General features: G+C 48.6%; 7 protein-coding genes across 7 annotated transcripts; 4 read left to right on the top strand and 3 right to left on the bottom strand.

Annotated features, from left to right (window-relative positions):
* Nucleotides 1–692: 692 nt before the first annotated feature.
* N7529_006299 (putative ubiquitin conjugating enzyme (UbcD)) lies at nt 693–1474 on the top strand (the record flags this gene model as incomplete). Its single annotated transcript, XM_057241826.1, has 5 exons — nt 693–736; nt 787–832; nt 947–976; nt 1091–1274; nt 1335–1474. 5 exons carry the CDS (start codon nt 693–695, stop codon nt 1472–1474), a joined length of 444 nt encoding a protein of 147 aa, XP_057097185.1.
* A 1206-nt stretch (nt 1475–2680) lies between these two features.
* On the bottom strand, nt 2681–3061 carry N7529_006298 (uncharacterized protein; the record flags this gene model as incomplete). Its single annotated transcript, XM_057241825.1, has 1 exon — nt 2681–3061. The coding sequence occupies one exon, from the start codon at nt 3059–3061 to the stop codon at nt 2681–2683; it is 381 nt and encodes a 126-aa protein (XP_057097184.1).
* A 1044-nt stretch (nt 3062–4105) lies between these two features.
* On the top strand, nt 4106–5138 carry N7529_006297 (SDR family NAD(P)-dependent oxidoreductase; the record flags this gene model as incomplete). Its single annotated transcript, XM_057241824.1, has 4 exons — nt 4106–4169; nt 4228–4777; nt 4823–4845; nt 4921–5138. The coding sequence occupies 4 exons, from the start codon at nt 4106–4108 to the stop codon at nt 5136–5138; spliced, it is 855 nt and encodes a 284-aa protein (XP_057097183.1).
* Nucleotides 5139–5494: 356 nt separating this feature from the next.
* Nucleotides 5495–7377, bottom strand: N7529_006296 (VOC family protein; the record flags this gene model as incomplete). The annotated part of the gene is made up of 2 exons (XM_057241823.1): nt 5495–7142; nt 7202–7377. The coding sequence occupies 2 exons, from the start codon at nt 7375–7377 to the stop codon at nt 5495–5497; spliced, it is 1824 nt and encodes a 607-aa protein (XP_057097182.1).
* A 1832-nt stretch (nt 7378–9209) lies between these two features.
* N7529_006295 (18S rRNA pseudouridine methyltransferase) lies at nt 9210–10051 on the bottom strand (the record flags this gene model as incomplete). The annotated part of the gene is made up of 2 exons (XM_057241822.1): nt 9210–9686; nt 9770–10051. The coding sequence occupies 2 exons, from the start codon at nt 10049–10051 to the stop codon at nt 9210–9212; spliced, it is 759 nt and encodes a 252-aa protein (XP_057097181.1).
* Nucleotides 10052–12808: 2757 nt separating this feature from the next.
* Nucleotides 12809–13930, top strand: N7529_006294 (ESCO family N-acetyltransferase; the record flags this gene model as incomplete). Its single annotated transcript, XM_057241821.1, has 1 exon — nt 12809–13930. One exon carries the CDS (start codon nt 12809–12811, stop codon nt 13928–13930), a length of 1122 nt encoding a protein of 373 aa, XP_057097180.1.
* Nucleotides 13931–14375: 445 nt separating this feature from the next.
* On the top strand, nt 14376–15741 carry N7529_006293 (uncharacterized protein; the record flags this gene model as incomplete). Its single annotated transcript, XM_057241820.1, has 2 exons — nt 14376–14412; nt 14495–15741. 2 exons carry the CDS (start codon nt 14376–14378, stop codon nt 15739–15741), a joined length of 1284 nt encoding a protein of 427 aa, XP_057097179.1.
* Between the last annotated feature and the right edge of the window lie 337 nt (nt 15742–16078).

The raw sequence follows: 16078 nt of genomic DNA, 5'->3' as shown, positions 1-16078 counted from the left end.
TATGTGAGTATATGGTCATACAACGTCTTTCCTCTTTTGAACAAGCGTTGTTTCAGCGCCACACGTGACATCATGAGGGGCAGTACACTTTGAATACGATACCCAGCGTATATGTATGTACATGTAGGTCTATATGTACTCCGTATATACGCCGTACATATGCATGTATTGGCTGACAATAATTCACAATAATATTGATCGGTCAGATTAAATGTGATTATTGAGATATTTTGTCGTTCTTTATGAAATCTCTGTGCAATGTGATACCTATGTAGGTATTGTGTAATGATATGTAAGCCCTGACTGACCCCGCCAAATTGAATCAGCCCTGGTCTTGGCCTCGAATAATTAGGGGAATCGAGGACATTGTAGAACATACAAATAGTATCTAATTTGATTTGACTAATCTCTTCTCCCTGTATTACTTTGATATCTTACAAAGCAAAAGGGGGCTGAATCTGGTCAAAGGATGTGTCTTGGGTGGCGGTATAATACTGGCCAGTAACGGGCAGTAAAGAATCGATTTCCGCCCACCTGTGGACTTTTCCCCCCTCAATAATCTTCTCCTTGAAGTTCTCTTCTCTTTTCCACACAACGACGTAATCGTGAGTTGCCCTTCCTTTTCTTTCATAACAACTATCTGACTTCTATCAGTTTTTTTTCACTTGCAATCTTTGCACTCTTTGATCGTCATGGCTCTCAAGCGCATTAACAAGGAACTCGTTGACCTCGGCCGGTAAGCCCTTCGTCATCGCCACGCACTCTTTCAGACTCTGACTATCTTAGGGATCCTCCCTCATCATGCTCCGCTGGACCCGTCGGCGATGACCTGGTATGAATACTCTTTTTTTCGGTTGGGTGCCGTGTAGCGGGATAGCGTCCTGTCTATGCGTTGCCTGATACCAATGAGGGGGCCATAGATTACTGACTCTCTTTCGTATTATAGTTCCACTGGCAAGCCACCATCATGGGACCTGTAAGCCGCCGTCTCTGATCTATCAACTTCTCTGAGGACCTTGTTGGGGCCACATGACCCCCGCAAATGCCCTACAGAGAAACACCCATCGTCCAGAATGCTAACATACACCAGACCGATTCCCCATACAGTGGAGGAGTCTTCTTCCTTGCAATCCACTTCCCCACCGACTACCCCTTCAAGCCTCCCAAGGTCAACTTCACCACTAAAGTCTACCACCCCAATATCAACTCCAACGGCAGCATCTGTCTAGACATCCTGAGGGACCAATGGAGCCCCGCTCTCACAATCTCTAAGGGTAAGTCCACAGCCCAGATATCCAATTGACACCCCGAACGCCACTCTAACCATACAACAGTGTTGCTCTCTATTTGCTCGATGCTCACAGACCCCAACCCGGATGATCCTCTGGTGCCCGAAATCGCGCATGTCTACAAGACCGACCGACCACGGTACAAGGAAACTGCCAGGGAGTGGACGCGCAAGTACGCTATTTGAATCTGACCGCCCAATCTCATTCCGCTGTCCTCGAATAACCCTTCGGTCCTCAATCTCGCTCGGCCACTTTCTCTCGGCTCAATGCCTCCTTGCATCTTTTCGCTTCTCTTCTCCGCTTAGATTCAGTCGCGAAAGCCTGGCGTACCCGTGGTTGTAGAAACGTTTTTTTTCCTTTTCGAAACTCAATGCGTGGTGCTTGCCATTTTCAATCCTGTCCTGCGCTTTTCTCGTGCTTTTGTCGACTGGGTTACTGCCTTTTTTTCGTGTTGTCGGGTTGAGTTTTTGGGCCATTCCATATTCAACGATCCTTATGACCAAGTTCTCATGCATTCATAACATACGCTTTTCTCTTCTTTTCCGAACGCTGTTAAGCGGCGGTTTGTCTAGGATTGAAAAATGGACGCCTTTATTGGAATCCTGGTGCTTTAAAGCTTATTTGTACGTGGTTCGTTTCTGTGGTTAGGTGCCCAGGGAGTAGACTCGCGGAATGTGCAGAGATCGGCTTGAGACCGTTGCGTAAGCTGTGTCTTGTGGCTTTGGGATTAGTCTTTTCTTATTTGCTCTCAAGTAGCACAATCCAGGCAGGTCCGTCTCTGTGTTGATGGGTGTATTGGAACTCTTGTAGGGTGTCATCTGTAGCTGTAGTTCGGACTTAGAATGGACCTACACGCCCAGGACTCTTTCGTGCGGGATTATTGTCATTTGTTGATAGGTTTTGGACTCTGGCTTGATTTACTTGGGTACATCCTCGGTTTTGAGGCACCTCGTGTATACAGGTATACAAGTGATGTTTAGCTAAACCTGAATAAAGTGACCTCATGTATTTATACATATGTACCTAGACGCTTCCAAGTATTTATATATGTAGTAAATAAACTATCGCATCTCATCTATGGAAATTGAGTCCGAGTTCTTATATTCCATCCTCAGAAGATTCAACCAAGAGACAGACTTACTTACCACCTTCCTTCCCCTGGATTTTCCGTAGATGACAAGGAATTGGCTCTGATACCGATATTCTCAGCGTGTAAAGCTTAACCCACTGCCTTCTGTTCATCCGGATTCGTACCACGAGCACAAGAAAGGTAGTAACAAATGAAACCGACCCAGCATAAAACATGGTTGGACGATACGCTTGTAGACCCCCTTCTGCACCATCGTACATATCGAGAAGAAGACCTGCAACGTGAATCCTGTCAAGATATGCTAGCTTTGGATGCAGCATTCTTGTCCTGGAACTAGATCAAGAACACTCACAAACAGATATTCGCCTATCCATCCCGTAAGCATTATACTCATAGCAGTAGGCACACGAACGAAACCAAACACGTTGCCAACAATTGTAGGCATTGAAGTGAAGAGCTGGCCACCTTTCAATCCACTAAAAACCGCAAATATCGCCAGAGGTGTCAAAGATGTTAATGCAGGCCACAGGGCAATCGTGCTCAGCGAATTGATCAACATGAACGCAGTGAGGGTGTTCAGAGATCCAAGAACATCCCATAGATGAGATACCGGGAGCACCGCTGAAGCCGTGACAATGCCTGAGATGCGGAACGCCCACTCAATGCCGTAGCGCTCTACCATATTGTTTACCGGCAATACTCATGACTGCACCGCCGAGGCCACCGCCCGCATACACCATGCTATTTGCCCATCCTCTCTTGCGCTTGAAGTAATGTGCAGGGATTACAGAGTATACCATGACACTTGCACTCATCCCAATGCCCAGGAGTAGCCCAGGCAGGAAGCACAGGCCAACAACATTATGCGCCAAGAAGCTAGCACCGATCTGCGCGAGCGCATTGCAAGTGATGCCTATGGAAGCCATCTTCCCTGTTCCTAGCCACAACACCACTCGACCACTGATAGTCGCCAGACATAGCTACTGCCGACGGTCCACCAGGCTAGAAGAGCGCATGATCCTATGACGACCCAGCCGTAGCCTCCGTCCGACCATCGCTGTCGGCAATTGTTGATGCTTTCGGTACAGGGTCTGGGTTGTGAGGGGGTTCATGCTGCCCGGCGCAAGTTTTTCGTAGATTGGAGGTTCAGTCGCCAGTCAGTCTGACTTAGGTTTCCCTCATGTCGATAAATGTTGCAAAGCTACAGTGACACAATAAGATATTCTCCCACAAAGCATTGCGAGACATGCTCAAATTGATTATAAAATCAGTGGTCAATTGATTCAAAAAGCAATTCGAAAGTCAATTCGCTTGGCAGACAAAGCTTGGACTTAAAGATGCGGCGTAGCACCGTAGGGCGTAAGGCGTAGGGCGTGCTTGACATCATAGGACAGAGGAATGACCTCGGGAGGAACGAGTGATGGCATAGGGTGAACCCTGCATACCCGTAGAATAAACAGCAACCAACAATATATAGATCAAAGTATATCAATCTCAACAAGACGAATCAAATAACACCTGGACCCTGGTTAACATATTCTTTCTCTACATAACTACTATCCACGTAATATCTAAGTGTGAATTCGGGCCTCGGGAACCGGGGCTCCTCCGTGGAATTAGTAAGCTACATCTTGATGGATCCTTGGATATTTAATCCAAGGTTGTAAGACGTTGAGAAAATACAAAATCTAGAGCTCCAAAGAGACTGATTCTGTCAAACTCCCAAATGTCTACCGAAATACTCTTCAAAGTGGACGGCCTGGTGGCCTTAATCACAGGCGGAGGCTCTGGTACATAAGTCTTCAGCAACCTGCATATATGGCACACACACAAGCTAACCCTCATCAGGAATCGGATTGATGATAGCCAAGGCTCTGGCTAACAACGGAGCCTCCAAAGTCTATATCGCAGGCCGTCGGTACGAAGTCTTGGAAGAAGCCGCGAAGTCCATTGGCTCAAATGTCATCCCGCTGCAATGCGACGTCACATCCCAGAAGCAACTGCAGGAAGCAGCTGCTGTGGTCGAAAAGGAAGTTGGATATCTCAACCTTCTAGTTTGTAATTCGGGCATTGGCGGCCCTCAGGTTAAGCCAATTACTCCGGAGACGACACTCGAAGAGTGGGTGGCTGAGAACTTAAAGCATGACTACAGCTCGTACTTGGAGACACTTTCGGTCAACTCTGCATCTGTCTGGTATACTGCTATGAGTTTCTTGAGTCTTCTGGACCGCGGCAATAAGAAGGGAAATGTCGAGCAGACCTCCCAGGTTATTGTCACCAGCTCTATTGCCTCTTTCAATAAGAAGGCGCCTGGTGGATGGGCCTATGGCCAGTCCAAGGCTGCTGCAACGCACGCTGCGAAACAGTTAGCTGTGGCTCTGCCGCAGTGGAATATTCGGTATGTTGTTCGCCAAGTCTAATGTTCCTTTGCTGATTGTCTCAGTGCCAATTGTGTTGCGCCGGGATGTACGTACACCTATACCACATCTGGCTGAGTTCAACCCCGGAACCCAGTGAACTGCTTACTGATTTCCTGTTTAGTATTTCCAAGTGAAATGTCTGCCCCCTTGCTCGCAAACATGAAGGAAGGTGAAGCCAATGACCTGCCAGCCGAGATGATTCCTCTGAAAAGGGTTGGCGATGAGAAGGAAATGATGGGAACGTTCTTGTATCTCGCATCTCGTGCGGGTGGGTATACTAACGGGGCCGTGATCGTTGTTGATGGTGGTAGACTGGGAAACTTCCCATCAACCTTTTGAGCAAAGACATGCAGTCGCCCGAAGCTACGTCAGGCGATGTTCTTATTAGGGGAGTACACTCCGATACAGGCATGTATTTACAGTTTCCAGTAATCATTGCAGCTAAAATATTGCATTTCAATTACCCAACTCCATATATGTATGTATGTATGTATGTATATCTATCTGTGTAAATGCAAAACGAACCAAACAAATTACTTCTGAAACTCTGAGAAGGCAAAATATCTCATCTGTCGTATAGAATGATCCTCTCAACTGAACCACACCCTGGGCCCAAAGCCCGAAGAAGTCCAGCAAGAGAGACCAATGTATCAGCCCTCGGTCAAAGGACCAAGCCCAGCATCATAGATCAAAGATCATACAGCCTGACTGCCGCGACGACTCCCAGCCTTAGACATAGCCTTACTGCCCTCAGCCTTGACAGTCCGATGCGAAGCCCTAGAGGCTTGACTAACAGAGTCAGCCGGCCGAACAACGTCATCGACGTGGGATCCGGCCTTCGAGTGGCTCGAGCGATGGGAGCGGCGCGATCGGTGCGAATGGCCCGAGCGCCCGCCAACTTGACTGATTGAGTCGTCGGGCGAGACATGCGACTCGACGTCAACGTCGAGCACGCTTTCGGGCAGCAAGACATGACGCGCGGAGACATACGAGTCCTTGGCTACGCCGTATGAGGGTCCGCCGTAGGAGTAGTCATGTGGACTGACGTAGGAGTCCTTGGGTCCGATAGCGATGTCTTTGCTGTGGATGCTCGGGCTGGAGTAGAAGGTGGCTTCTGAGCCTGCGGGGAGAGGGATGTTGCGGGCTGATTTGTATGATGCAACGCTGGCGTTCTCCTTGCCCTTTCCCACGCCGGCGTGCGAGGAGGTGCGCACCGAGCGATGTGAATGATGACTTTGGTTGTGTACGCTCTGGCTGCGGTGACTGACGGACGAGTAGCCATCTTTGTCATCGTGGCTGTGGCGGCGCACGGCCGAGGCTTTAATAGTTGATGCGCTGTGGATGCTGCCAGCGGACATGTTGCGCGGCTTGTCCTCGACATAGCTGCTGATGAAGGTTGAGGGGGCGCAGTGGTAGCGCTGCTGGGAGGCAGCGCTGGCGGGCGGGTACTCGATTGCGCGGAGCGGACCGTGCTCTGGAATACTGTAGACTGAGCCTTCGGAGGCGCGGCGGCCGCTGTCGTCGTAGTGCTCAGTACCTTCGTAAATTGTGCTGGCGCGGGGGTTCTTGGAAGTCACGCTGCGGGTGAGTGTTGAGCGTGGGTTTGAGGCGGAGGAGTAGACGCTGCGGGGTGGTGATGGTGCCTCGATGGCGCGTAGTTGCTGGGGCTCTGGTTCTGAGTTGTTGTTGCCACCAAAGAAGGATTGGGCTGCGGCTTTGATTTGTGGGAAGTCTGTGGGAAACATCTGCGACTGGCCCTGGGTCTCAGAGGTGGTTGACTGTGAGTCCCCTTTGACCATCGCGTATGCGATTGCTGCGCCAGCAGCGGCACCAATGAGTGTGCCGACAATAGTCTTGGCTGCCTTGCTGCCGTCATCGGTCTTTGGAGCCTGTGGCGCTTGCACGGTGTATGTCGGCGGTGGGCCTTGCGAATGTCGAGATACGACAGTTGGGGCAGACCGCTCAATGGCCGTGGGCACTTTGGACAGCGCACGGGACTTGGCCTCAGACGGGGCTTCGGATCTTGGGGCGATGCTCTCTGCCTTGACAGTGCTGGCTCTGCTGCTTGCCTTCGAGACCACGGAGCGGCTTGAATCCTCCAGTAGAGCCACCGTGGGCCCGCTGACCGCTGACGCAGCGGAAGACATACTGGGCCGATAGACGGCTTCAATGCTGTTACCATCGAAGTCGATGACGGCTGCGCTGAAGTACCCAGATTGCGAATCTCGCATCTTGGGTTCTCCATGTATCTTCGCACCAGCTTTTAAGGCGCATATGAAGAACGAGCCGACTGCGTCTTTCGACGGGGCTGGGAAGGCGACATGTACAGCACCTGGAGGACATCTATTGGTGATAGTCAGATTTGTATGTTCGATGTGAAACTCTTTATTGACTCGACATACCCAGGCTTTGTCTCAGTCATCCAGAAATCAGCAGGTTCCCCCTGCTTCTGACCGAATCCTATATAGTCATCATGCCGCCCGATGAACTGGTATCCCAGTGGCTGCAAACATGATAAGAAGAAAGAAGTCGAGGTGGGAAGATGGGAGACCGTGAGGGTGATATGCGAAACAGGCATTGTGAAGAGATGTGTGAGAACAACCTCGTATAGAGAGGGAAAGAATGAATAAATAGAACGAGAGAATTAAGGAAATTGAATTGCAGGTAAGGAGGATATATACGGTGAGGGAATCCAAGTTCTATAAAACACCGGAACTATGACACCACTAAAGCGAGGCCGAAGCTTGCATCCAAGAACCAGTGAGAATACATGCCGCGTGACTCTAATCCAGAAACAGAGGTCTCCTGAAATTCTGCCCAAGGAGATGGGGGGAAAAAGAACACCGCATGTTCTAAGAGCCCAGCCCCTCGGACGAGATGTGGAACTCACAGACGGTGATTGTCCTGAAGTCGAGAGAAGTGGGACAAGTCCAGGACGATTGGCCAGCCAAAATCAACTGATTGTCCAATACAATACAATGTTGTATGGTACAGCCCGATGGAAGGATCGGCAATGAGTTGAAACACACTCCAAAATCCAAGGATACAGGCGGATGAGTCGAGTGCCCAAAGAGCTAAGGTTAGTATCAATATCACCACTTGTCGTAGCGTAGTAAAATAGGGGGCTTCCTGTTCCTGGCCGCTTTTGGATACGCAGCCCAATTCTGTTTGAATGGGTGAGACGCCTATGGCGACAGGGATTGGACGAACTGCCCTGCCAGGTCATCGCGGGGAGTCTAAGTGGAGTTCCGAATGGCGGATGGGGCGTTTGTTCAAATACCCTGAGCAATGCGCAGGAGCCTATAGAGATTAAGTGGGCATTCTGCTTACCTGTCCCTTGTGCACGGAACAAATAGCGACACCTTGCAAGTGGGGTGGATGGAGTTGGATGTGGATGGCAAAGACCGAAGGGAAATTCTTGTCGAGAGGCCAAACGGGTTAAATCGAGGTGTTACTGACCGCCACTATCTAGATACCTAGGGCACTCCGTATACAGTAGAATTATTCATACAATGATAATATGTATTGGATTTATTTTTGACTCCTTTTTGATATTTATAATATTGTATGCAAATTTGATAGGATTGTCATATTTGAGAATTTTTTGGTTTTTCAATAATCAAATGGGCAGAAGTGCATACAATCTAGATCGCCACATATTTGATTCGTGCATTTCAAAGTGAGGCGAGGCTAGCCACGTCGACACTAATAATCAAGTTACCTCCCATATGTACTCGGTATGTATATTACTTGGTACTTTGGTTTTTACTCACTAGTTCCAAGGTTATAGTTGTAATATTGTATACTTTTTATGATATGACTACATCGACTACCGACTACATGGCACTTCGTTGTAAAAAAATAATTAGCCATATTTGTATTGAACACAAGAAGTTGAAAATATGTGCCTCTCAGACTCCAAATCAATGGATCCCGATCTATGTGCTGTTCACTTTTTCTGGTCTACCCATAATAACAGTCGTTGAAACTGTATAGATGGAAGCTCCAATGGATCAGGACTGGCGAAAAGGAACCAAATGCCATCCGACCCGTTAACATTGTGCTGAGACAGAGAACGCCCTAATGCTCTCTCAAAACAGACAGATACAGCGACATGGGATGAATCCCGATGCTTGATGCCTCGTCCGAGTATCCCAGGTGAGTTCTCCTAAAGCAAAACAGAGAAAAGAGATAAAAAAAAAGAGGGCAGAGACGATGTGGGCTTTTTCGGTGGAAAAGCCAAAACACCCCAAAAGGGCACCCAATCCAGATACCTATACATGAATATATAGACAGTCTCTTGGGTCATGCAACTCAATCCCCATAAGAAATTCGTGGCCTCATGGCAGGTGTGCCGTCAGCGACGACAAGGACGCGCGCTCGCTGAGCGCGAATTTTTCTTTTTCTTTCTCACAGAATATCCCAGACCTCTTCGGCAGCGTGACAGAACTTGCTACAGGCCACACTAGCACTGAGACTGTAGTTGCTGATACTAATACTCTCGTCCTTGAAAGAGTCGGCAAAGTCATCGTTACCCTTGGCCATGGCACCGACGAAGATGGCAACACTCTCATTGGGCTTCAGTGACTCGATGTAGTCCCGGGTGCGAATCAAGGGTGCCTCGAAACTCATAGTCACCTTGCGGCAGTTGGGAGGCAGGTGGTCGGTGATGGGGTTCTTGATGACCTTGAGGAGCTTCTCCTGGGAGTTGGTGGAGCGAATGGAGAGACGGTGAAGCAATTGGACCATAAGACCGGCAAAACGCTTAAAGGTTCTGGGAATACGAACGGAAGGGTTGACTTCGATCAACACTCCCTTGGCGGTGTGGATGAAAATCTGGAGGCGACCGGCCTTGTTGACGGGGGAGTCAAGAAGAGTCAGAAGACACTATATGGTTGGTTAGTGGCTATTACTTTCGTTTTACATCTTTTGCGCTTTTTATTTTCTTTTCAGGCGATGTTGAATCGTACCTGGTGGGTGATATCCGGGCGAGCTTCACTGATATCACGGTTCATCTTGCGCATGATACCAATGTGCTCATCGCTGTTCAGCAGAGAGAACTTCTCATCCTTGGTTCCACTACGGCCGCTGGAGACCGCCTTGTAGGTCTCCAGACTGGCATTGGAGAGAACCACAATCAAGCGCTGGGTATCCTTGTCATGGGATGGGATAGGCACGTGCTGTTCGGCAACAAGTTGAGGAAGCTCTGGAGGAGGGCAAGACTGGGTTCCTGGAGGTAGAACGTTAGACATGTTGTGATTCAAGATAAGCGGGCTTGTTGCGAGGAGGGGTAGGAGGGGAAAAAGCGAGCTGGTATGTGATCGGGGAATCGGTCGGGCCCCCAAAGACGTCTCATATAGCCCAATTCAGAACTAATTGATCTAGATGATCGTGGGATTGCTGATAAACCACCATTGTGTTCTTCTTCTTTATTACCCAAGGCTTGATCATATGGTGGTTATGAGCGCAAGGGAAAAGGGAATGCACAAAACAAAAATGATTGACCAAAGTAAGGGGGGGAAGAGATTGCAACAAAATATAAACAGAGTCAATACTTACTCGCACGCTTCCTCTTATTAGCTGCTTGTTCGTGATCAGACATTGTTGCGGTTTGGAGAGAAGTTGAACAAAGTTGAAGAGTTTTTGGTAGAAAAGATTGGGGGCAGAAGATCGGCGATCTCGGACATAAAATGTCCGGAATGTCAGCTTTCGACTTTTGAGATCTTTTTGACACGTTGACACCATTGGAAATCAGATAGGACCCTCTTTTTATAATTTACGCAGCTCAGCTTATTATGTATAGTCGTTTGAATTTATTTGTCCGAATCATTTGAACAAAACTCGCCGGTTCCTAGTTCGGGGACTTGCTGCACCCAATTCAGACTCATTATAGTGGAGTTTATGATTTCCGAGAATTCCCTCAACAGACTTCCAAGGTTACATATGTAGATTTAGAGTGCAATCGATCGATTGACGATAGGTGCGTTGTAGTAGTACTTAGCTTTTAAGGAAGAGACTAGCCCAAAGAATTAGCTCCAGGAACCGTTGCCAATGTTCTGCACCAGTGGAGGGATCGACATTGCCCCATTTGTGCCGCCTACTTTGTTATATTGTAGGTCTTAGGTATAATATCTCAGAGAGGGCATCCATCGGTGATGTTTTATATGTTGCTTCCGTTGCAGATCAGTCATACAGAAAGCATTCACCAGTAATGCTTTATATCACACTTAACATGCTTCTGCCGTGGCGGGTTAGAAACATATGTAGGAACTAATCTAGGCGAACTCTAGAAAGCGGAATCTTGAAATGGCTATACATAGCTTCGAGCTTGAAACCAGACCCTGGATTTGTACCCGTAAATTGGTTGCAGAATGACTGGACTCATTGGACCGAATGATGAGGATGTGTAACATCCTCTGCATCAAGTTACGTTGGTGTCCCAGTACAACTCCATCCGACTGGTTCATGCCGTCTCACCGGGGCTGTAAACCGCAAGGCTCCTATCCAGTCCAAACAAGGTTTCATCACAGAGAGAGAAGTCATGGATGGTCTAAAATGACAAGGTGATACAAGCGCTATCACCAGGGTAGCAAATTAAAGCTGGACAAGCAAAAGCCCCTTTGACTCTGGATGGATTGTCTCAGGCAGAGGGATTTCCTCAGAGTTGCAGCTGGTTGACGCCTTGGATCCCGCAGTCTAAATAAGGATGGAGCCGTCAGCAACATCACCGGACTTCTGATTCTCCACACGGGATCCCTTTCATGGATGACAGGCCAAGATGCTTGTGAAGTCGCCACCGAGTCCAGGTGAACTCTATATTGCCGGAGACGGATTACCCATTTTGCACAGATAAACTATGGGGGCCAGGCCACCCATCTTGTCCTCGTAACCTGTTGGCTAATGCCCCCTCGGAAGCCAATCAGTGTTTAGGGTCGATGATCTTTCATCGGGCGTTGGCCCAATCAGCAGATACTTCGTGTTGGCGGCTAGGCACTCCAGTATATTCTTGGAGATAATGGTTGTCAAAGTTTATGAGCTGGGAGCTGCAGAGACGGGAAATAACAGCAGGGCGGTCATGATGTTGACGTGCTGCTCTTCCTTGCACAAAGACCTTGCTGGTCACAGATGGCTCAGAAGCCTACGCCTTGGCGCATACAACGTAGGTTAGGGGGGTCGAGGAGCCGGGCGTCATATTTTAATCTCCCACCAGAGCCAAGTCAGTGCTACCAAATAAGTCCCATTGGTTGGAAGATGGAATTAGATGGAATTGGAGCCTTGTTAGTGTTGTTAATATGATTGATTGATGACTCTTGGTTTACGTGAGTTTACGTAGTTTGACGTGGTTTTACGTGGTTAGAAAGGGGGCGAAATGAGGGAAGTGCCCAACAAGTAGCATACCAACCGCCCGATAGGAATTTAACAAAAGAGATGGCTGGACATTTGTAGCTTCACACATTATGGCCCTTCATTTTAAACCTCTTTTATGATCCGGTCATAATCCCGAATGGTGGCGATAGTTTTCTCTCTTCCAATTCTCCTTTCTCCTTTTTTTTTTAAAATTTTTATTGGACATCACTTATTAAAGCTCTCTCCACTCCTTGGGGGATAATTATTTCAATCATTTCATTCATTTTACATCATTGTGGTGTGATCCAACTCAAAGTCCCAAATCTCTCACGAGCAAAAGCAGCTTCTCCAACGATCAACAGAAGCAAAAGCAAGGGATAACGCAAAAATAAAGGTGAGTAACAGCGTCGTTTAGTCACGAAACAATATGACCTAAAACAGATTAGCGTCTCCAGTTCCCACGCGTGCCGTCACCAAGTGTAAACTTGTAAACTTGCATTTTCTCAACTTTTTGGATGCCTATGAAATTTTTGGGAGAGTAAATCCAAGGCCATGCCGTGGACAGTGACCAATTCATTCAAGAGGTAGGTGGTTTGACTATTCTGTTTGACACGCCACACACAAAAAAAACAAGACTGACATCCCACTTTCCCAGAGGCCTCATGAAAACTTATGGAAGACCGACATGGCGCGTCTATGATGACGAGCGCGCCTCTAAAAAGAGACGCGTACAGGATGAGTCGGATGAAGCTGAAAATAATCTACAATATGCTATCCGCGAGTCATCAGCGGCCGTTTTGTCCAGCCCGTCGCGTCGCAACTCCGTGTTGTCCGAAGGCACACTGGATGATATCGACGATCTCACCACACCACCGTCATCGCCACCCGCCCGATTAACCCCACCGCCAGCAAATACTCGCAAGCCAACTTTCGCCTTTTTGAAGCGGAAGCACAAGGATGCCGCCGGGTCACCTCTGACGGAGGTGAACTCCAACACGGTGCGATCCTCTGACCCGCCCAAGCAGAAGGGCCAGAAACAGCCCGTGATGCGTCAGATGCAGATTGATCTGGGCACTGACACACGAAAAACCTGCGCCACCTGCGGTATGGAATATATCCCATCGAATACGGAAGACGCGGCATTGCATAAAAAGTTCCACGAGATGAATGCGACGGGGATCGACCTGGGCAAGGCGTTCTTGCGCGCGAACGCCTCGCGCTGGATTTACGAAGCCACCCGGTTCGATGAGGGGTACGTGGTGATTGTGGATCGCAAGGCATCCCCCAGTGCCAAGAGCCAGGCGAAGAAGGTTCTCGAAGTCATCAGCAAGGAGCTCTCATCACCGGAAATCGACGACGAGACTCTCTGGAGCCAAACGGAACCCCCCAAACATTTACAGGATGGCCCGACCGAGAAAGTGGATCGGTACCGGGTCTTTCTGCATATGAAGGACAGTCGCTGTGTCGGACTCTGTCTGACCGAGCGCATCTGGGAATCGCGACCGGTCGCCAAAGATGAAAACGGGCCCGCAGGCTCCTCCGTTTCAACACGAGATGAAGTTCACCCCGCCATTGTTGGGGTCTCTCGTATCTGGACTTCCGGATCTTCGCGGCGAAAGGGAATCGCTCTGGATCTCCTCGACTGTGTGGTGATCAATTTTATCTACGGCATGGAAATAACTAAGGATCAAATCGCATTTAGCCAGCCTACGGAGAGTGGCAAACGTCTGGCACATAAGTTCTTCGAGGACGAAGAGACGTGGCATGTGTATAACGAGCAGTGATGGACTTGAATATGGGAGGCTTCTTTTTCTTTCTTTTTTTATTATTCACAGATGGGTTCGGCATATTCGGGCTTTGATTTTTGTATGGGAGAAGAGCGTTCTTTCTTTTTTGTTGCTGTACCATACCTTTCCCTTTTCCCGTGTATAATAGGGATTCGGGACTGTTTCTTACTTTTTTCTCAAATTGAGGAGGCAATTCTGCTATTAATATCTTACCTTCCGATGTTATTGAAACTCCCACTGAAAGGCTATCAAGTAGTTGTATACAATATACAAATGTGTTGTAAATGTGGTTAGATTTTAGCCTCTCGGGGCAGCCGGACAACTTTCAACCGGAAAGCGGCGCGTAGGGAACTTCAAGGATAAGAAACAATGGTGGGGAAGTTGACTCCTCTTCATCTCTCGTGACTATAGTTGATGTTATAACCTCTATCCTTTTCTTGCGATGTCTGGATCAAATCCTTTTCGCGCCAGAAAACTTGGTGAGTGTTCTGTTCATTGCCTCGTTATTCAATCCGTCTCATCCGAGCCAAAACATGACGCTGATCAAATCTTGAGAGACAGGCAACCCCGGTCCAGTCAATATAGCCAATCCAGTCAATCCAGTATTGGATTCACACTTCGATGTTGCCCCTATTTTGTCGAAACCTCAACCCACCCCACCTCTTGCCCCGAACGGTTACGGGAAGTCATCGATCTCCCTTGAGCTCGAGGTAGATGACTCGAGCTCGGACGAAGATACAAACCCGTTCAGTCCAGACTCGGCCAGCGATAGTGATGATGGGAACGATCAGAGAAACCACAGTTCAACTCGTAATGATCGACCAGAATCGTTTGGGTCTGCTCCACACCAAGCTCCATCAACAGATGGATCCTCCACGCCATCGTCCACATCGACCGACCGCAATGTGCAGTCTGTGACAGGGGGTGTAGCCCCTTACACATCCCGCGACAGTTCTCAGCATGAAGTACGCCAGACGTTACGGTTGTCACCAGACGTTAAGACCAGCCCTCCCAGCCGCAAAGACAAGAAACCTCCGCCTCCACCTAAGAGCCACCATGGGCGGAAGATTGACCCTACAGCCACTGCAGAATCAGCCCAGACAGGGCGGTCTTGGTCTACCAACCGCCTGTCAATCCATAGCTCCCCTACCGATGGGACATCTGGCGTTTCGGATCCTAGCTCGGCGTCTCTACCATCCACCGCAGACTACTTCCTGATGCCAGCGGAGCAACAGGGGATGAAATCGACGGACTCGCTCCAACGCAGTCAGTCCCAGCAGAAGCGCCCGCCAACACCACCGCTCAGCCGACGACACAGCCAGATGAGGCGATCTAAGTCCGCGCAGTCCAAATCTAGTCGACTAACCATGTCTTCGTACGACTCTGAGAGCAATGATAGCTCTCTTCCTCCCAGTCCGGGTCCTTCCACTCGGTCTCTTGCACGCAAGAGAATCAGCATACCTCCATCCTCGGGAGACCTCGAACCAACTGTCCCGTTGGCAGATGTTTCATTGAATGTCTCCTCCCCTTCCACTAATTCTCGACCAGCTTCCTTGAAGGCTGCACGACGTGCATCATCTTATGGCAGTACTGGCAACACTGGTAATGCACAGGCTGGGTCTCCACCCCCGCCACCCCCGCCTCGACGTACTCGAGACTCCATGATCCATAAGAGTGACAGTGTGCCGATTTCAAAGACGGCCGAAATCCAGCCACCCCCTCCCGAGCCTTCTAATGCTCTGGATATCCTGGCAGATCTCACAAAGCTACAGAAAGAAGTGGATGATCTTCGTCGGAAGGTGCAGTGAGGGGAGGAACAGCGGGCTGTTCTTCAAAGTTTTTGATTATAGGGCTGTATACATGAATGAACGAATGTATGAATTTGGCATAATTTCCAACTCCCTAATTTCCCAACAATATCGTAGGACAACATCGTCTTCAGCATATAATTTGATGACATTTACTTCTTTTTTTTCTTTCAAATTATCCGAGTATTTTTTGAAACGATGAAGATATCCGATTGGTCTCAAGTTAGAACATATGACGTCGAAATGGATTTAATTATTTGACTACAATAGACAGCTTTCTCCCCGCAAATACCCCTTCTCATTTAAATTCTTAAACTCTTAAACTCTCAACTACTTG

Source organism: Penicillium soppii, assembly GCF_028829465.1.
Source record: "Penicillium soppii strain IBT 18220 chromosome Unknown utg000005l, whole genome shotgun sequence".
In the NCBI taxonomy this organism is placed as follows: Eukaryota; Fungi; Ascomycota; class Eurotiomycetes; order Eurotiales; family Aspergillaceae; genus Penicillium; species Penicillium soppii.
Note: the sequence above shows the minus strand (reverse complement) of the source record. Positions and strands in the feature narration are given on the sequence as shown.